The sequence below is a fragment of the Centruroides vittatus genome, unplaced genomic scaffold (assembly GCF_030686945.1).
Source record: "Centruroides vittatus isolate TY-2023 unplaced genomic scaffold, ASM3068694v2 contig_7, whole genome shotgun sequence".
In the NCBI taxonomy this organism is placed as follows: Eukaryota; Metazoa; Arthropoda; class Arachnida; order Scorpiones; family Buthidae; genus Centruroides; species Centruroides vittatus.
In genome coordinates, this window is record NW_027122442.1 from 1,966,428 (window position 1) to 1,989,071 (window position 22,644).

Here is a 22,644-nt window from a genome sequence, read left to right on the forward strand (position 1 = left end):
TTTATAAAGTACAAATATAGTCTTATCATCAATTTTTTTGTTATGCCTACCAGCAGCTTGTTCCAATTTGTTGTGCATCCTGACCAATAGATAACTTTCCAAAGTATTCTTGAGCAGAAGCACGAAATAATATTGTAATATGTGTATATTGTTTCTTCTCTGGAGTTTTTTCTGCTTCCATAATGTATTCTTCTACAACAGTCTACGATCAACAAAAAATTTATTATAATATAACCTTTAAAAACTTTAAAATTAATTCAATATAATTCATACATACCAAATCGTGATCTGCCGCTGTGTAATCTTTAAGATCTTTTAAACAAGCATTTGAAATAGCATATTTTTCGACCTGTTTGATAGCATAATTTTAAAACAAATTAAAAAAACAAAACTAAATAAAATAGAGATTGACATCAGACCTCAATTGACTCTGGAGATTTCAAATTGACTTCTTGCTGCTTCCAGTTATCGGTAACCTGTAAAACACAAACTGTTAGTATGATCAAATTTTGTGTTTAAATTTTTTCATTTTTCATTAAACTTACCTGTTTAGACAGTTTTAAATTAATGAGAGGTTGGCTATTAGATTTATTTCTACGTTTTGCAAGAAAATCATATAATTTAAGATTCGGAGGAGCTGGACAATGTTCAAATTTTCTTTTTTTATTTATATTTGCTTGGGAATGTTTTCTGGCTAATCTAAAATTTTTTAATAAAGCAATTTATTTATTAAATCTGATATTTGTAATTTTTTTAAAATATCCAATTTTATAAATGAAAAATATTTTACTTCTTAAATGATCTTCTTGAAAATAAATGCTTGCGATGATGTAAATGATTAGCTAATATTGCAACTGATACAGACGGATTGAGACATAAAGGCTCAGAAGTAGCTAACAGCAGAGTAGCTTCTAATGCCTGCCGTTCATCCCAAGTCCATTTCTGCCCGTCATTAGTGAGCATTCCAACATCACTTATAATTGTCTAGAAATATAAAATACTTTTAATATTTCTATTTTTAAATATATTTAAATCAGCTGCATTAATTCAATTCTCACCTGCGTTGTAGGTCTTAACAAGACATGATGATAATCACAGGTTGAAGGATTGGAAGTACGTCTGTAGTCTCTTACTTCAACAATAACACAGCCATTATAAAAAAGATTAGCCTGAAACAATAAAATTTCAATAAACTATCAAGAAGATTCAATTGAGACTCAACTTTATTGTAACTGTTGCTTACCTGGGATCTTTCTAGTAAGTCTATTAAAAGTGGAGGAAGCTAAAATAATATTAATCTGTTTAATATATATATATTTATATTATATACATATGCTAACATTAATCTATGCCATACCTCTTCATTATCAATATATTGTAAAATTTCTCCTTCCTATAATTTAAAAATAAGTAACATAAAAAATTACAATAAAAACTTTCACACAATAAAACTTGTAACCAAACTGACCTCATATGGTAGACGAATTGTTTCTGTATCACAACCAGTTCTAGTTTTTAACATGAGAGAATAACCTTCATTTCCAAGATATAAATTAACAACTAAACAATTTAACTTTTCTTTTATAACCAATTTCTCTAACAGCTGAGAACCTCCAAAAAGATTCTGAAAATAATAAAATAATAATCAGGATAATTCATATTTAAATAAAAAGTTATATTTATCTTATATAAATATATATATATATATGTATATACACACTTTATTTTTAAAAGATGTTGAGCATCCAGCTATATATAAATCCATTAATTTCTGCTGAAGAGATTTCCTGAGAAAATTATCATCAGAAATAAATAAACAAACAAAACTAACTAAACAATAGAAATTTTAATAAATTAACAACATTGTATAATTATAAAATAATATAATATAGTTAATTATTTTGATCATAATGATAATATTAAACTCATAATACGATAATTTATTTGCTGACACTACAATAAATTATAATGAAATGTTACTACAAAACACACAATAAGATAATTTTTAAGGTAATTTCTTTTTACATTACTTGTTTTGTAATCCCATTACTTCCAGATCATCTTTTACATATCTATACTAGATGGACATATGTATTATAACACGATGTTTATGTAGATAATAATGCATTCAATTATCTACATTAACATTATTAATAAAACTTTTTGGCTTTTCCAATATTTTCTACTCTAAAGATACATTTTTAAATTGCAGTATGTCAATATGACATGAGTAAACATTCAACATGAAGAAACGATATAATTTTAAAAATAAAAGCTAATTGAGAAACAAGTTATTTAGTTGAAAAATTATTGGATTTAAACTAAAAAAGTTTTTAATTTGTAATTAAGTAGCTGGTTTTCATTTTAATTTCTGGAATAAATAACAATCAGTCCTAAAAGAAATATTTTTCTTGTTATACCTAATATATAACAAAATAATTTATAATTTGCTGATCTGGCTGATAGATACATTCCATAGCATCTGTTTATCACTTCTTTTAATCTCTTTGGATATTTCATCATTAACTGTAATTACTGAACCCAATATGTCAACTGTTGTATTCTTTCATACTTTTACCATCAGTTTGTAAGAATATTTAAATTTTGTTGTTAATAAGATATTTGGTTTTTACCTCATTTACAATGAGGCTCAAGTTCTGGTCTTCATTTTTTATAACCTTCTGTGAAGTTATTCAGAAATTTATCTACAATAACATTTTGTCTGTATAGTTTTGCAACTTACAATTAACTAAATATTAAATAAAATTGACCATCGTTTTTAATGAATAACTAATTGAAATACATAATTTCTAATATTGAATTTGAATTAAAAACTTTAAATTACTAACAAAAAACTACTGTCGAAATTTCTCCTAGTAAGATATTTTATTCATAAAACTAAAACAGCAGTCTAAAATTCAATTTTAAAAGTCACAATTTAGTCTCCCCTATGATAAAAAAAAAATGAGTTTTACAAAATCTTAATATGTTAATAATGTTCTAATAATCTTAATATGTTCTAACTTTTTTTAATAAAAATATTAGCGAGGTTGAGGCCGAAGCTTTCGAGGCAAAAACGTGTACGTCGGACGTTCGGCGCCGCTTTCCTGTAAGCCTAGAAGTTGGGCAATGGCCTTTGGAATGTCGAGCATGATTCCACTGACATTCCAAACACCATTGCCAAACTTCTAGGCTTACAGGAAAGCGGCACCAAACGTCCGACGTACACGTTTTTGCGTTGAAAACTTCGGCCTCAACCTTGCTATTAAATCAATTATATTTAACTTTTATTAAAAGTACTATATATGTAATCATTTATTGAATCAACATTTAATTTTAAAAGTCATGCTTAATACATTTTCTTACTCATTCTAAGATAAAATACTGATCTGAAAAATGCTGATTTTTGATTTATTACCGATAAAGATTCATCTTCATTTTATCAAAGTTATTTATAAAATTGCAACAGATACTTGCACTTTGACTATTATTCACAAATGCTAATATATCATTCATTTCATTTTACATTGAATACATGGCAGGAAATAAATTTTTAGAGCAATGATTTAAATATTGTATGCAACAGCCTCCTGTAATATTATCCATTGGAGAGAAAAAAAATAACTTTTATTAATTTTATTTCAAGCTAAAACCTTCTTGTGATATAAACAATCTCACAAATTATTTGAATTGGTTCCTCTTGTTTTATAAGACTATTTTCTTTGGGAATAAAAAAAAGATAACTTTACTGTAACCTTACTTCTAGCCATAATTTCCATATGTAAGAAATATGTACATACTCTCCCTCTTCTGTCTGTAACAATCATTTTCAAATTTGAAATAAGCCTAATGAAATCTACTAAATGGGACAGGTAAGAGAGAAATGTTCTCCATTCCTGTAAGAATATTCCTAATTTGGAGAAAAGCTGGTTGTTCTAAGATTGATAAACACAAGCTAATAAAATCAGAAGTGGTCAATATATATCTTCCCACTGGCTTTAATCCTTTTAAGCCTTTGTAACCAAATTTTCTTTATTATCCATTGACAACCTTTTAATTTACTATAAACATATATCTAATGAACATGTTACATTTTGTACGAGATACATGTTAGCCATACAGAAAAGACTTTATAAAAGTATGTTTTCCTTAATTCTCCTTTGCAATCCACTTTTCGATTAGCCTCCAAAGATATAAACTAGAAAACAACAGAAACAAGAACCGCTTTTAAAAGAACATTTTTTAGATGTACCAAAGAATCTGATTTATTTGGAATTTCAGTGTATACAGAAAGGACATACAAACTGATTTAAATTCCTAAAATAGCTTATTAACAGAATTCCATTCATCAGTTAAGACAGCATTTATATTTTCTTCAAGTTGGAAGAAATTTAGGAGATGAATTATACTCTTTGAAATGTTAGGGGAAAATTATAAGATCAATCAAAAGTATTGGAACTTAATGAAAAATATAACTAAGTATATAAATAAAGTAAAAAGTAAGTAAAGAAAGGAGTAAAAACTGTATTTTATATCTAATTGGAAAGTGTTTATGAAACATGAGCAATTCAATGAAGTATAAGATAACTCTGAGAAGATATCTAACACTTTTTAATATGATAATAAATGACAAATAGAAAAGAAATCATAAGATAAATCTAGTAATTACATGATATTGGCAAACTCAAAAGAAATGTGAGAAAGTATACCATTGGAAACATTGAAAAACAAAAACAGAAAACATAGAATGTGTTGAAAAAATATAAACGACAAAAGTCTAGATACTAAAAGCATCAATAATATAAATTGCCTATGAAGGGGAAATGACTCATTACTAAGAAAATGAAATGGTAATTTGAAAGGTAAAAAACAAAAAAAAATTTAGGGAGTAGAGTGAAGCTTATTTAGCACTGATTTATGAATAAATATTTAGTGACAAAAAAATGGAAAGAATTTGATTTTGTAAAGATTTCCCTTTACAAAAACAAAAGCAAAGCTGTATATTTTATTTTATATATTTTAAGTTTAAAATAAATTTGTTTTTAATTTTATGATTTTTTGGAATTAAGCTACTAGAGGACATCAAAATGAATTGATGGACTGATTCCAGTATTGAAAGGAAGAACGTTTGAATTTGATACTTTTAAATATTTTAAAACATTAGATAGAATACACATCTACGGATAAACTGGAAAAAGCTCGAAAAATGTTTGAATGTTAGATATTTGTAAAAGAAAGCTCCGACAAAATAGAAGTTTTGCTCCTTGTAGGAAAATCATTATTAAAAGTCTAATTGTTAGATTCAAATAAAAATTGGAAGCATTAAAAAAGAAAAATTAAACAGTTTTTACATCTTAAACAAAGTAGAGTTTTTTTTTTTTTTCAATTTAAATATAATAAAGTTTATTATGAATATAGTCACCACTGGATTCTCTTCTTATACCTGTCAAAGAAAAAATTATTATAAAAAATCTTCCAAACAAGAAATAGAAAGAAAAGTTTAGTGCATTTGAAACATGTAGCATGTGATAAAGAGTTTTCAGTGAAAATATACATTACAAGTGGGATGCAATTGTAAATGGAGTGTATTTAATGTTAAATTATTAAATTTTAATATATATTTATTTAGCTGTAAAATGCTTATAAGCTTTCAGAGTTTAGAATGTTTATATTTCTAATGTTGAGATGAATGATTCAAATAAAAGAAAAATGCTTCAAATAAAAGTTTTTGACTTCTTGAGAAAGATTTGATAGTTGTTGCTGTTATTGTGTTATAAAAAAGTTTAATGAATAGATTTTATTTATTTGAAAAGTGGTAAAAAATCAGGAAATATTTTAATCAAAAACTAATATAGCTTTATAATTAAAAGCAAAGATAGATAAGATAACTTTTTGAAAATACAATGAGCTCTATGAAGTCATAAAGCTTCAATCCATAATTCTGAATTTCAGTTCTGAATTAACTGCCTCTATTTTCTAAAATACTTCAAACTGGACTGTAATCCTATCTTCATTCATGGCATTTCGATTAATTGAGTATAAGAAGAAAGGTCTGACTATTATCTGGTAAAAACCTTCTTATGATAAAGATACAATTACAATCCAGTTTAAAATGTTTTTATCAATGGATATTTACAGCTTGAACAAGCATGATATCAAATGCCATGTCATAAATGTAAAAGTAACTTGTTCAACAAGTTAAAAATAATATGTAGATAGTAGTATCACTAAAAATTTATAACTATTAACATATTCAATGCCAACTCAACAAATTGAGTACTACAAGAGTTCAATCCATGGCCTTAACTTTTATTTGCTTAAAATGGTTTGAGTAAATCAAGTATTTTGTAAACTTAATGTTTTTAATCCTTTGGACCTCAATTTACTATGAGTTCTCCAAATTTGATATTCCATTTCACTAATATTGAAAACACAGTGCGATCTGTCTGTTAACTAGTTCAAACTGTAGTTCCCACAAAACATGGCATTATATTGAACCTGAGCTTGAACACTTGAGCTTAGGCACGATATTAAAAGTTGTTACGGTCATTATCTCAGGCTGCTCAAAGTAGGAAAAGTATCTTATAATAATGTTGTATAAATATAAAAATCAACTCCCAAAAATATACTGTACCTCCCACAAGATTTCCCATGGTAGCTTAAATTTTCTGCTAAATTCAGTGGGAATCCAACCAACTGGGCAACATAGATTACCATTGACAGAAGCACATTCAGATGTTTTGATCAGTAGTCCAACTTGTGTTTTGCTGCATCATTAACAGTAGACTCCATACCTGTTAATCTGCTCAATTATTTTCAATTTTAATCACATTTTTATTGTGTTTAAATTATTAATTTATCAAAATGTGTGAATTTTCATCAATCCAGCAATCTCCTTAATCTGACATTGTTCAGGTTCCCTATATATCAAATTACCAAGATCGTACTATATGGCAATCTTCAATATTTTTATCAGAATTTTTTGATGTATTCTTAGAACTATAAATGCTCTTGAAATGTTCCAAAAATAATTAGGTTCCTTACCAATCAAACAGTCATGATTGCTGTGTAAAATACATAAAGCACATTAAAGTCTATTATCTGAAAAAATTCTTTATTTATTTATTTATTGAGGAAGAATGAATAATTATACAAGGCCCCAAATTTTTGCTATTAGTCAACATAAAAATAAATATTCAATAATAAGTAAAAAATTTCCTGATAAAGCGTATATGATACAACAGACAACAATATGGCATACAACTTAATGACCAAACGAAATGTCATAAAATATGCATAGTAAAATGCTGGACACATGGTGTCCTTGGGTCTATAAATATTGGATGCCATGTACGTGTCCTTTGCACTGACAATGTTAATGCCCACAAAACACAAACAATTTTGATATATTTAAGTTACATATCTTGTAATTACTTATCTGTATTTTATTCCTTATTGAGATTACCAGAATATTAATCTTTACACTTGGAAGACTTTTTTCAATTAATATACTTTGTTCTTAGTTTTCCATTCTTATTACAAGAATACGTATCACATATTTTAGCTACATAAGTGACTTTCATACTTTCTCTGGAAATTCATTACATCGGGAAGTTATAATTTTCTTTAAACAATAATTATAATAATTTATATGAGAATATCACAATAACATGCTTTTGATTTGACTATATTATGTTAACTTCATGAATTTCTTTTAAATATTGCATTGTTATTATTTTCATTATAAAATTCAAAAAATGTCTGTAAAGTAATTGTTTCATTTTATCTCTGTTGCTCAAAAATCAAATCTTATGTAAGTATGCTTTAATTTATAATATGATGAACTTATATAAAATTTTGTATGTATTTTAATATCAGCAAAATTTTTTAATAAAATATTATTTAAAAATTACAAAAATAAACTAGAAATAAATATAATTCAATTATTATTATTATATAAACACATACCATTTGGTTTCTGGTTTAATTTGTTTTAATAAATCCATTGGTCTCTGTTTGACAGTTTGTAATAAAAACTGTAAATTTACACTTAACAATTACACTATTAATAAAAATATAACACTTTATATAATAAAATAAACATTATAAAAAGATTACAATTGTGAATATATTCAGTTAATTTAAAAATACTCAAAAATATATTTTAAAATTCCAATTAATTATAAATTTACCAGGTACAAACAAATTATTAATTATAAAAATAAACTTAACAAAGTTATTGAATACTATAATTCACACGAAAATCTTTGTTTTCAGCAAAAACAGTTTAATTACAAATGTTTTCAGTCTTTTTTTAAAGACCATCTTCAGGTAAAATACAGAATCAAACAAAATGAAAGAATAAAATTATCCAAAAGAGTTCTTTCAGATAATTCAAGTGGAACATGCAATCGAAGGGCTCGGTGAAATCCAACAACAGTATTTTAGATGGAAGACAGTATTACCATTCAGAAAAATTTAAGGTACAATAAGCCTAGCTCTTTTTGTGGTTGCCAGCAAGAAACAGCTTAGGGTTAATGATGCTGATCTTAATACAGGTTGACAAATCTAAGGGTTTGATTATTTTGTCCCATTCCTTATATAACAGGGCATTACAAGAGTATATCACTGCTACCAGTTGTATAATGGCATCGGACCATCTCTTGGATTGTCTATGGTCTCGAATCAAACACTTCACTTAAACATCTTTGGCTCACAAGCTTTACATGAACAATGTTCTTGTCCTATCACCTGCTACACTGAGATTGTTTGGTTTTGCTGAACTTCACAAATGAACATAAATGTTACTCATGTCATAGAAAAAGCTGCTCATCCACCATCCAGATTGAATGCATTCTCAACAAATTTGTAACATTCCTATCCATGACTACAGCATTATTTAGTTCTATTATTGAATTTCTTCCTGACATCAATGTCAGCCCAAACAGCTTCATCTTAAACAGAAGAATGATTCTGAAGTACACTTTTTGGACATCTTTATCTCTATATGAGACAGTGCTATTAAGACCAACATTTTTATAAAACTGACTTACAATCTGCTTTTTATTCCTTGGGCATTTAATGACTTTTTGCACTACAAACTGGAAGTCTTAGAGATTAATTAAATAAGTTCTATCAACTAGCAGGACCTCAATGTTATGCCTGGAAGGCCTGCTATGAGTTGCATTTTGGATAACCTTGACACCATTTTCTCTCTCCATTCATGGTGTATTCCCTTCCTGGATTTTATTTGCATTGTTTACTTAGTTTATTTTATATTCTCACTTTTTATATTCCTTATGTATTGTTTATTATGTAATTTTTATTTAACTTTGCTATTTTATCATATTTTAATTTTATTCTTTTGTTTTAATTTTTAAAATTTAAACTAACTGGAATTTGTTGCTCCAAAGCATTTATGTTGTATTCTATTCTATATTTTACCTGAAGGTATTATTTAAAAAAGGCCAAAAACATTTGTAATTAAACTGCAAACAAAAGTTTTAGTGTAAATTTTAAATGTCCACAGTTGCAGTTTACATTCACTACTTAAATAACACTCTCATTAATATCAATATATCTAAATTATATTGGTATAGATATAAAATAATGTAATACTCATATGAGGAAAAAAGTTTAAAATATCTGAAAATACTTTTGGAAATCAAACAACAAAAGCATTTTAAGTACTGTACAAATACTAATTTAAATTAAATATTTGTTTTCACAGAAAATTGCCTTCCAAATTTACCTTCAAATATCCTATACTTTTTAAAGCTTGGTAATAAATAGGTAAATTAATTTTATTTAGACAAAAAGTTAATTATTATTTGTAATCAATGTTGAAATACACTTCAATTTGATCATTATGATGGATGACATAAACAATCATTCAAGTCTAAAAATATGGTTTAAAATATACTCTAAAAATGGAAATTGGTAAACAAAATGGCCAGCACTAAAAGTAGGATCCTGTCTGAAAAGAGCTACACTAAAATTATATTTAAAAAAAAAAAAAGACCAAATAGGACCCACTCCTTGGTCATATTAGACATAGTCCATATTGCTTTATTCACTTATAATTCATCAAACATGAAATGGTAGCAGAACCAGACCAAGTATAAAAACTCCAGTAAGCAAAGACCTAGAGACAAAGAGGGTAACAACTAAAAGAAGACAACTGGCTAGATTGACTAATCTAGCCAGTTGTCTTCTTAGTTGTCTTCAAGCACTGAAAATGGGATCCAGGTCATTAGCTTAGCTAATGACTTGGATCCCATTTTCAGTGCTTGGCTACAATTTGACTTGTCATCACATCTAAGAATTGCCTAGAGAAAAGAAGAATTTCTTCAGAACCTTATGCTATATCCCAGCCATACACATTCATCCGTAGAGCCCCAAAAGGATGACATTGGAAAGAACAAATAAATAATTTTCCTATCTTTCAGAGTTCTTTATGTATCTTGTATACTATAATGTTTGGAATAGTGCTTCTTTGTAAATGCTAAACAGGCTCCTTTTTATTAAATAAGTAAAGATTAATTTAAAAGTTACCAAGTCATATTTCTTTTTGGATTTTTAGCACAAAACACACGACGAAATGTCCCAAATTAACTAATTTATTGTTAGTGTAGACTACTGATCAAATCTAGTGCTGATCACGACAGTCTATCTTAACCAAGTAATACCCATGACTAGTCTGATAAAATCATGTGACATTGGTACCATGACCAGAATTTTGTGAGGGCTGATAAACTGTGGTAAACTAGACTTGCTCAATGTCCTCTGGCTTCACAGGTGATTTGGGTGTCATTTTGAGAAACAAAGATTTGGAGATGATTTCAAACAACAATAAATGGTTCATCTGGAAATACCCAGTCTTGATTTTATAGCAAATTTTTGATCTGATTCATTTGGTTTGAAGCCGGTCTTTAATTTATTCTATTGTCATGAGATGTTGCATCCATAACAAAGGTGAAAATTATGAATTTCATCTTTTACCAAAAGCTTGTAAATTCTGAAGATGGAATGGTTCATATGAAATGTAATGTCCTTCACAGTGTGCTCATTGGCTTTCAACATCCAAATCCTTGTCAGCTCTTCAGATGTAAACTGTTTACCTTATGGCATGATTGCAAAGAATAATTAATATGCAAACCTTGAATGTTATATTTGTTGTAAAAACTGCCCTTTTTATAACTCATTATAATTTTTTTCTAAATTTTCCACACATCTGCAACAAGGATTTTGCATTATTTTTTCATTTGTAATATGCAAATTTGTATTTGTATAATATTTGTATACAGTTTTTCATTTGCATATTATCAAACAAAATGAAAGCAGTACAGGTTGCAACATTGAAAGCAGTCATTGACAAGGAAGTTGTTCAAATGTGCAACAATTGTCAGCCACTGTTGAACTTGCCATGTCTCTTGAGACCAGTTGTCAGATCCATGAATTTTGCACCCAGTTAACTGCAAATTGCACCTTATTTCTAGGAGTTGTGCAGTGTGCATTTTTTGAGTTGGGTTGATTTTCATCTAGTTTACATTCTGAATATAATTCTATATCATAACTGAAATATCAGCATTTGTACCTCAATTTAGCAATGCTAATTTTCAACACAAGATATCACTGTCTAGTAATTGTTTTTTCTTATAAATCTTTGGGGTACTGAAATGTTAGGTAATAAATAGGGAGGAATATGCAGATTTGTTATCAATTGATATCAGGAGGAGAAGTGGTAAAAATTTCCCTGAAAATGCATTTTATAATTTATGAACATCCCCTAAGCCAGTTCTCTTTGCACAGGACCAAAGAAATAGTTATGCTTTTACTGGGCCTAGTTTCAAATTGATTGACTGTTGACTGATTTAATTGTAAAATAATTCTTTTGAGAAATGCCGATAATAGTAAGCAGGAAAGAAGGTTCAAGAAAACTAGATTCAAGATATGTCAAAGAAGATATTGTTACTGATAGAAGTATCTTGAGGCGTAATATTTGTGAGATGAAGATAACTGTTGATGAAAAGCACAAGTTGGAATGTGTCAAAAAGCATATTTTGACCAAAAAACACATAAATGAAAAGAATTGAAGTAAAAAGCAAAGAAAAAAAACTTTTATTACAGTGCTGCTTCAAGAAACAAATTCTTTTTATCTTTAGCTACTGTTTTCTCACATTCTGGGAGCCCTCTAAGTAAGGTCAGCCATCCAAGTTTGAAACTTTTTGGAGAGATGGACTAGCAAAACTGTTCCCGCTGAAAGTACTCTAAGAAAGTGTTATGTTCAACTGGTATATGCAAAAACAATCAATAAGATAAAGAATATTATCTGAAATAATCCTATTTTGTTTCTTATGGACAAAACAATGGATGATATGAAATAGTTAGTTTTAAATATTTTAGTGGCCCCACTAACAGGCAAACTGGTGGATGACTGCTCTTAAAAATATACATGCTGCAAAAGTGTGATGCTGCCCATGTAATGCAGACATTTAACGAAACCTGCATGAAGCTGGGGCCAGATGGCATTAAATACAAAGATGTATGGACTGTTCTAACAGATCAAGTACCTTACATACTCACAGCTTTTGTCAACTTGAATCACATTTCATGCTTAGCACAAGCTCTTCATTTAGTATGTGAATCAGTATGTACTAAATGTCCCAAAGCATTGTTTATTTAAAACACAAAAAGGTTTTAAAGAAAAAGATCCAGCAAGAGTCACTGTATACAATGAAGTAATAGTTTCTTCTGCCACCTGACCTGGTCATCACAAGGCAGGGAACATGGATAAGGGCTGGTATTTTCTATTGCAAAAATTTTGAGAAAATCAAAGTATTTGCTCTGTATGTAGAAGATTCTGAATCTGCAGTTGGTCAAATTAAGAACTTAGTTTTGGACACTAGTATCAAGGAAGAATTGCTTGCTGTATATTCATACAAATTTGTTGTTGATGCAATCACTGAATTAGAAAAGAAGCAATTTCAAAAAGAAAAGCAGCATGAGATAAGTTAGATGGATTTGCCAAGCAAAAACTTGAGAAGAGTCTTGCTAAGAATCCAGATTTAATTAAAGAAAGTCATGGAACACAATATTTTGGAATTTCAAGTTAAGACCAAGTACCTGCCACTAATATCTGTGGATGTTGAACCATCTTTTTCTGCACATAATTTTCTGCAGATATCCTTTCATGTAAACAGAGAAAATGTGGAAATGATTACCATTATCCAAGTTAATTCATTCCTTTTCACAAGTGATTGTAATTCAAGCAATAATAATATGGAAGCATAGTCTAAAAATGGATGACCTATGTAAAATATAGTGTACCCTGCAATTTAAATAAAAATTTTTACTCAAGGTAAATGCCTAATGTGATTTTTAGCATCACTTCTTTGCACCATTTTAACTTTTTTTGCACTCTAAAATCCTTATCCCTACTAATATCCAACTGAAAGTAAATCAAAAGCAAACTAAACAAGTCCAGATTGAGTAAGAAATCCACATAAAAAAAAAGGAAATAGATAACATACACATTTCATCCATATTTTTTTCCACTTTTACTTGAAGAAATTTGTTATGAAACTTCCTTTTATGTAAATGCTTTTCTAAAGCTGTTTGTTTACTTTTTGGCTTTTTTCTCTTCCTTAAGTACTTTAATATCTTGTAGTATTGCTTGAACAACTTTGGCTTCTTTCAAATCAGTTTTTTCTAAAACTATATTTAGATTCTTATTTGCTTCGTCAAAAAGTTTTTCAATTGTTCTCTTCTCAAACAAAAGAAATGACAGATAGAAACCTTCCATTTCTTTACTTTATTCAGATTTTCTTAAAAAGTTTACCAATACTGTTTTATTTTCTGTATCTCTTTCTTCTGTTTTTCTTCAATAAGCTTTTGCTGCTGTTCTTTTTTCTTCTGAATCATTTCTCTTTCCATTCTTTCCTTCTGCATATAAAAACATGAATAAAGTCAGTCTATGCATCTCAACGTGAGATGGCTAGACTGACTTTGTTAATGCCATTAGTTTCTTTGTAATTGATACATAACTGATTTATTACAATATTCCTTTAGTGCATCTTGTATATTTAATCTGGTATTTAGCATCTTAATGTCTATACATGCCTTGTTATCTGTCAAAAGATCAAAAAAAACTTCTTTCCATATCTACACTACTTCCATGAGATGAAGTTAAAGAAACCTGAATAACACATGATATTAGGGTATTTCAGATTCCACAGAGAGTTTTAAAGGCAAAAAATAATTTCCAATAAACATCTATAAGAGTATTTTTAATCTGCTTAGTAACATTCTCCACTGCAAGAGCTTCCATCCATCTTGAAGCATGCTTATTGGAAAGTCTATGTGAAGTATCTTTGCTATGTTTACAACATCCATATAGCTATACTTTGAAATTTTCTGTTTAAGAAGCACTCTTGATGGAAGCATTAACAGCAACATCTTAAAAAGATGTTTGCAAGCTGAAATGGTGTCATTTATACACTAACAAAAATTAAGTATCTCAATCCTCTTGGAGCCCATTCAAGGAATTCTGAACATTCTGACAGAATGATTTTTTGAGGAACAAAAAACTTTCCCTACTAAAAAATTTTGCTTTCTTCACATATCCACAATCTCTATCACATCAGATTTGCAAATTCTTCCTATGACAGCAGGGCTAAGTGTTCTTAATACTTCATATTAATGAAAGGTTCCTGTCTCTGAAATGTCTCACTGAATCTGCCAAAAAAATTAGCACTTGAGATAATAAAATGCAATTGATCTCAGAAATGAAACAACTGACCTATAGGTTATGACTGAATTAAGATAACAATATTTTGCAGGTATAACATTCAAAAAATACTTCTCAAGAGATTGGCATTGCTCAAGTAACCTAGTACAAGATTAACAAAAATAATTTTGTTCCATTCATTCAAACCATTGTCCAAAACAAACTGCAGTATTTTTCCTTTAGTTTCACTGTAATAGTTTACACAGTTTCAAGTTCAGATAAGCTGCCCATTCCTATGCAATCATGGTATCTATCACAATATAAGTATCAATTTGTTTATACAGGGTGTTCAGGATAAAACTTCAGGTGGTGATAGAATATCAAAAAAACAAAATCCAGCAATTATTTTCTTAACCTTCCTGGCAACACTTAAAACTGTGAGTGGGACCATCTGTTATCTTTTATTTAAAACACTTTTTATATTTTTAACTATTATAAAATGAAAAAAAGCTTAATTTTGAGGGTAGAGATATGTTTTATAAAAATTTATAATACTAATAATGAGTAAAATTGTTATTAAGTACAACCCTACTCAAGATATGACAAATGACCCCTCTATCTCACCATCCCTTTGATCTTTAACTACCAAAATTTAATAGCATCAATCCCCCTAATACACAAACTTCTCTGCAAAATTTCAGAAATTTTTGACAAAAAGCACAAAAGTTATTAAGCTTCAAAGAGGGTTTGGAGCTTAATAACTCTGTTTGTTACAAAATTGTGCCCTACACACACACACACACACACACACACACACACACACACAAACAAACAAACACAAACATCCATACATACAGAAAAACCCCCCAAATTTTTTTGCATTTCATGTTTCAAGGCTCTAAGTCCAAAAATGTAAAAATCTAAGGGGTCAGTTTTTGATAGTTGCCATCCTTTCCCTGCCTTTGCTGGAAAAGTAATACGTGTAATTAGGAAAAAGTATCACAAAATGCTTAGCTTTTGAGATAAATGGGGTTAAAGTGCTACAAAATTGTTATTTTTTTTTAAATTTTCAGAAACAATACAAGATATTTAGTTGACATTTTTTGTATGGTTTCCGCTACAAGAAGCTTACATTTTTAAAGGTTTTATGTATGATTTTTTTCATCTTGAGCAGATATGTAGAGATGACACATTTCTTTACAAAACATATGTGATGCCACTAAAATCTAATTGATTTTCACAATTTAAAATATAAAAGAAATTAAGTCATCATCATTCTTCCATCACATCCAATCACCAAAAATAAGTTTTTCTTTGCAGAGACAGCCTTTTATTAGAGGCTATACCTCTACAAAATTATGTAAAACAGTTAAAACATTAACTGATGAAAAACTAAAATATTTTAAAATTTATATATAATTTCAATTAAAATGGCAGACAGTATATTTCACAATTTAAAATATAGAAAAAATGAAGCTGACTTCATTCTTCCATCATGTCCAATCACCAGGAATAACTTTTATATAATTTTGCAGAAGATTAATAAAAGGCTGTCTCTCAGAAAAAAATTGTTGACAATTTAGTTTCTTCTATATTTTTAAATTATGAAACATACTGTCAGCCATTTTAATTGAAACTAATTAATTTTATTGCTTTTTTAATCTAAGATTACTCAAACATAATGATTACGTGATAAAACAAAACTTTCTTTGCTAAATTTGATGTAGATTAAAATGCAATTCTCAAATAGTAAGAAATGTTGCACATGTGAGTGAAACGGAAGATATAAAGTAATTTTCTTAGTAATTAGTTGTGAGTATTTATATAATATCTGATCAATGTGCAAACTTAAGTGACTAAGCTACAGCTGAGTCATTGAAGCATTTTATGTCTCACCGGGACAACTTGAGAAAAACTTGTTATTAAAGTGAACACTGATAAAGCATTTTTTTGTTTATTACATTTTGGTTATAATAATAGCCAAACACAGAAAATGATTCATTTATAAGTTTCAAATTATTAACAAAATTATCTATATGGTTTTAATTGACTTAAATTTAACAGAAAGTAATAATTAATAATAATAATAATAATAACAACTGATAATTAGTAATTTGTTTGTCTGATTAATCAGTGTGTTACAGTCATTGTCGAATATCTAATACTTTTCAATATGAAGCTTATTGTTATTTTATTAAATGTTTCTAATTATTCAATTTACACATGACAAAGTTTAACTCTAATTCATTCTAATAAGCATCTACATCTGTAGCTTATTATGGCAAAAATTCGTTAATTTGTAGTTTTATAATAAAAAAATTATCAAAATATCAACAAATACTTACATCAGCATATTGGCGTGCTGCTTCCATGTCTTAATTTTTCTCCTTTAGTATATTAATATCACCGATTTTCTTTTTTTTTTCTTTCTTATTTTACATAAGATCTATCATTTCTATAAAACAATAATTGAAAAACAAATTTTAAAAATTATATATTCAATTTCTTAAAAATATTAAGTATTGAATTTATTAAAATTATTTTTTATAATAATTATGTATTATCAAAAAAATTCGTTATATTTTAAATTGAAATATAATACAATACAATCACATTCAAAGCAATGCTAATCAGCATTTATATTTTTCCATAAATTAATAGTTTTGTGAAGTCATCTTAAAACCTTTTAAACTGTAAAATATTTTCATATGATTTTCAAACTATTTGGCATTTTCATAGTCTTTTCTTTAAAAATTTTGAAGAAACAGATGATAAAAGAGCTAGTGAAATATCTGGAGTGTTTCATTGCATAACCTGCACTCCCTTTTAAGTAGTCATTTAATCACAAATAACCCATGGACTACATGCATAAAAATATGGTAATAAATCTTCAAGTTATACATTTTTAATTGTTTTAACAGATTATTTTAATGTCAAAATCAATAAAATCTAAATTTCCACTAAGTTAGTCTTATTTACTTACTTTATCAGTCAGTTATTATCATCAATTTAGGCAAGTTTAGGCAAAACGATTATATTAAGCAGATTCTACTGTATTAAGAAATAATTCATGAAATGTAATGAAAAAAGAAGGTGCATTCATAAATTATTTCAAAGTAAAATTTACATATTTAAACATATTTAATGATTAATATTGGAACTATGTTTATACTATTAAGAATATTGGTATGAAGCAAAATCAATAGTACAGGAAAGTGTATTAAAAGTAATAATTCTATGTATATTGTAACACAAAGATTTAAACATTTTAGGATTCAAAATCATTTTGTATTTAAAAAACCTTTTCAGATTTTGCATTAAATACAAAAAGCTCATTTTCAAAAATATTTAAAGATTAAATTAGAAATTTCTACACCGAAGTACTTATAATACACGTACCTCTCTGCCTTTTACCGATGTGCTCCTTCCAACCAAGTAATAAAGCAGTCGCAAACGTTTTCAAACCGTTATGGCTCTTCTTCAGGCACTTCAGAACTTCCTGTTCGAATTTGTGTTTCCAATCGAATTTAAAGTTGTTACGGAATATCTTATGGAATATTGTCTCGTGCAGCCGATAGCGTCATTGCGGATCTGTGCATTAGTGGTGCTGTGTTATTTTAGAATTTTCTGTGTCTGAAGTGCCTGAAGAAGAGCCGTAACGGTTCGAAAATGCTTGCAACTGCTTTATTATTTTGTTGGAAGGAGCACACTGGTAAAAGGCAGAGAGGTACAGTACATGTATTATATTTAAAGATTTTTTTGAAACAAAATAATTTCAATTTTTTAAGACTAAAATGTTTAAAACTGCAGGCATATGTGTTAAATACATTTCTTTTTATAAATTGATAAGTAAATTCAAAATTCATAAGAACTTTGTTACATAAATTCCTGTGATATACAAGGGCAAGAGATTTTATTCATTTTTTTTATTTAGTTGATTTGTACATGTGGATAACAATATAGTCATCTTTTAAATGTGGGTTCATTGTCTGGTTCAGCTGGTCCATAAAAATGGCAGTTTCCAATTATAACTTTGTTAATTTATGTATTTTTTTTCAGATGGTTCCTTCAAAAACATAAAACTGAGATTTTAGTGGATGTTTCGTGTGAGGCACTTAAATGAGTTAACTTTAGGTATTGTTTCCTAATTTGTTGCTTTTACAGCAATGGATTAACAATAATCATAATTTTACTACTATTGGCAAAACCACATTCTTTCAAGTTTGTTCTAAAAAATAATTAGATTTCTGCAACTTTTTTCCGATTCTTATCACTAAAGTTGAAGTCACACGAACCCATTTCCCATTCACAACAGAAGTTGTCAAAGCATTGGAGATAATTCTGAAGAATATCTTACTGGATATACTACTAGATATTTTCCAAGACTGGCAAAAATAATGGCAGAAGTGCATTGAATTCCATAATACTTTGAAAAAGACCACAGCTGTTATATTCTATAATGATTATCACATGACAAAAAAAAAAAAAAAAAAATCAGTCTTAATTTGCTTTGACTAGGACTTGTATAATTAATACAAGAGTTGCTGTTTAAAATTCATTCAAAAAATATTTTTATTGTCATGATAATATAACAGAATTATATTTAAATGTTTTACAACAAATTATTTGTCAATAATGTTCATATTATCTACCTTGTTGATATTTCAAACTATGTAAAACATACAATAGTTCAAGACCACCTGGTTTGTCATGTTTAGATAATGCAGAGTGACAGAAAGCAGAGAAAGAAATATACAATATAATGAAAATTGGCAAACGCTGAACCATATATAGATTATGCATGTTTTCGAACAAACTGCAAAACAAAAGAAAAAAAGAACTGCAAGGCATTAAACTGAATTGACGGGATTAATTGAGATATGGTTAAAGTAGAAAAACATTATAAAAACATCTGCTAATATTGTGGTTTTCTATAGGGGTGGTGTGAGACACTAAGGTGCCACAAATTATAGTGTTGAGCAGTGTCATAACACTTCTTACATGTATTACTAAAAGTACAAAAAACACAATAGCTTTACATTGATAAGCAAGAATGCCAAACGAAAAAATTACCACGTTGGAGTGCCACTATAATAAAGGTAATTAAAGGTAAAACTTAATACAGTATTTTTCAATACTGTATTAAAAGAAAAAGGACAAATTCAGAAATTGCCAAAAAGTAGATAGTATTCAATTGTAAAACCAAAAGTAAATAACTAACTATACGAATATAAATTATTTTATATGGAAAGCTTTCTTAATAATGAACTATCAGAAAAAACCAGTAGAGATTTTTTTCAATAATGCTATTCATAATTCAAGGTTAAACATTTTATATAATGACTATTATAACACTTATTTTATATTAATATTTTATTTGTTTGGATTGTTTTTGAATTTTGATCATGAAACTTTACACATTAAAAGCAGACAATAACAATATCAGAATGGAGACAGATATTTTATATACATAAACATTATGCTAATAAATAAGCTGACCCTTTATTTATGACTATTAAAATATTTTAATATCAAGATTTCAAAAATAAATCTAATAAATTTTGATTATTATCTTTCTAACATTTTTTATAAAGTTATAATTAAATGCACTCAAAAACTAAAAATCAGCAGTTTATAACCATAACTTTTACTTTCTAAATAAAAGCAAACATTTTTGATCGTTTTAAAACAACCATCTGCAGGTTTCTAAAAGAATTCAAATATAACACACATAATCTAATGTTGAATTTAAATTCTTTAAAATGTCATCTGATTGGGTATTGTGTAGTTGACATACCCAAAGCTTCGTAGGACTCTCCATGCCATAGACAGGATATTGTTGTCCCTACAAGATCAAGGATGTTCATTTTTATTTAGAAAGTAAAAGATTATAAACTGCTAGACTTTTGGTTTTTTAGGGTATGTAATTTGAAGCCAGTTAAAGAAGGTAGTAATTAAACTATGGCTACACTAGCCAAATTATACAAAAGATTAGTCATTTGAATATGCCACATTTCCAAAAACTTGGATTTCCTTCTCAACTTCCCACTAGGGGCATATACCCTACCCTCATCTATGGAAGTGAACTCCCTGGTGACTGTGCTATATTAGTTCCCACTGTAAGATGAGAATGTGCCTTTGGAAAGCTATCACCAGAAGACGTAGGTATTTAGAAAAATTGGAAATTTTCAAGGCCAACAGAAATAATATGGCCATCAATTATAGCCTATACCCTATTATCAACTATACCCTATTATAGCCTGGAGACATAACCAAAGCCCTACACAGCTTTAATGTACTCAAAGCTCTGTAGCATACAATTCTATACAAATAAGAGCAGTCTCTATCATGGACAAAGGATACGATTTATCAGCATTTCCAAGACAGCAGACTTCATAAAATACTCATGTGCTACAGTAGTGAAGGTATATCAGGACTGACTGAATAGAACACCTTTGACTACTCAACATGCCAATTGTGGAAGCCCACATGCTATTCGTGCCAGAAATAAAATTCACTGCAATGGCTAAGTTAGGAGTGATCAGCATGCTAGTGTTGAACTGGACATCCAAATGTAACTGGGGTCACAAGGAAGGTCTCCAACGTGACAATGCAGTGAACCCTGTTGTATGTTGGGCTTTGGAACAGATATTTATTGACAGCATCCATGCCATTGCAATTTCATCACAAACAATACTAGCACTCAATTCTTGCTAAATGGCAAAGGGTTGTCTTCTCCAAGAGTCACAGTTTTTGCTGCATCCAGCAGACAGACTAACATATTTAGTATCAGGAAGAATACAAACAGATGGAGGCAGGGTTCAGCAAAACCAATTTTCTACTTATAATATCATAAAACCACAATAATTTCAGAATGCATTTACACATTTAACCTCTAACAAACACATTAGACAGACAATCATGTAGTAAGTTATTAGTCTACCAACAAAAAAAAATCTGGTTTTAATCCAATCTAGAAACTTTCAGACATAAGGACAAGACATCACTTGTTTCCTCGACCATTCCGTTCGACCCGATTGCAGGTAAAGTTTACAATAACAAACACGATCAATAATTTAGACATTTAATTTCCAAATTCTAAATTTAAAAATAGCATTCCCACATTAATTTAGCATTACTCATTCAAACAGAAAGAGAATATTTTAAAAATATAAATGGTTTAGTAACTGTTATAAATCATTTTCTTCTAGACTCGTCATATACGGTAATGGCAGTTTCATCATCACAGAGCCATTTTGTCATATTAATAATATATATATTTTGAAGCATTAACCTTAACTTTTTAAATCCTTATAAAAATAACTGTCAACATCTGCTCCCTGTAAACATCATACAAATAATTACACAATAATGTTGTGTAGCTAATGAAAGCAACCATTGATATAATAATAAGCATTGGCATCATACCAAATATTACTGCATTAATAAACATTTGGAAACATTTTAATATTTGCTTCTTCGTCACTTATAGCAGACACAAGTTCATTGATCTTAATATCGTCTTATACGAACATTAACCAATACTTGTACTATATATTAAAGTATTGTAATCTAATGTAAATTATATATACGAGTACATATATAATCATAATACAATCAGTGATTAAAAGTTACTCACTATGCGTATGTATAAATATATAAATATTAATATAAAACCAACTCGCAGACGTTATTCGTATAGTACCGAAAACCCTCTAGTGGTACCATTCGGAAATAATTTTAAACTCTGGGATTGCACAGTGGCGTACCCAGAGGGAGGTCAAAAGGTTATGGCACCTTGCAAAAAATAAGGAAAACTAGAAAATTTTCTATAATTTTTTAATTAACACACCATATAGTAATATAAACAAATATATATAGGCTACTGTATATATATAAAATCAGGGCTGTGGAGT

At 28.4% G+C, this 22,644-nt stretch overlaps 1 protein-coding gene across 4 annotated transcripts in view; it reads right to left on the bottom strand.

Annotated features, from left to right (window-relative positions):
• Positions 1 to 22,437, bottom strand: part of Spt20 — a 30,536-nt gene extending 8,099 nt beyond the window's left edge. The window contains exons 1-14 of one of the 4 annotated variants that reach the window (XM_067276575.1): positions 22,368 to 22,437; positions 17,074 to 17,183; positions 7,969 to 8,036; positions 5,423 to 5,443; positions 1,721 to 1,787; positions 1,469 to 1,624; positions 1,358 to 1,393; positions 1,244 to 1,282; positions 1,059 to 1,169; positions 791 to 984; positions 546 to 699; positions 420 to 476; positions 278 to 349; positions 51 to 202 (exon numbers count right to left, since the gene is read on the bottom strand). In XM_067276575.1, the coding sequence (XP_067132676.1) occupies positions 51 to 202; positions 278 to 349; positions 420 to 476; positions 546 to 699; positions 791 to 984; positions 1,059 to 1,169; positions 1,244 to 1,282; positions 1,358 to 1,393; positions 1,469 to 1,624; positions 1,721 to 1,787; positions 5,423 to 5,443; positions 7,969 to 8,036; positions 17,074 to 17,100 (1,154 nt within the window). In that variant the 5' untranslated portion in view covers positions 17,101 to 17,183; positions 22,368 to 22,437. Of the gene's footprint in view, positions 1 to 50; positions 203 to 277; positions 350 to 419; positions 477 to 545; positions 700 to 790; positions 985 to 1,058; positions 1,170 to 1,243; positions 1,283 to 1,357; positions 1,394 to 1,468; positions 1,625 to 1,720; positions 1,788 to 2,633; positions 2,796 to 5,351; positions 5,444 to 7,968; positions 8,037 to 17,073; positions 17,184 to 22,367 lie in introns of those variants that run through there. The other 3 variants (XM_067276577.1, XM_067276579.1, XM_067276578.1) reach the window with 3 other exon arrangements.
• Positions 22,438 to 22,644: the final 207 nt, after the last annotated feature.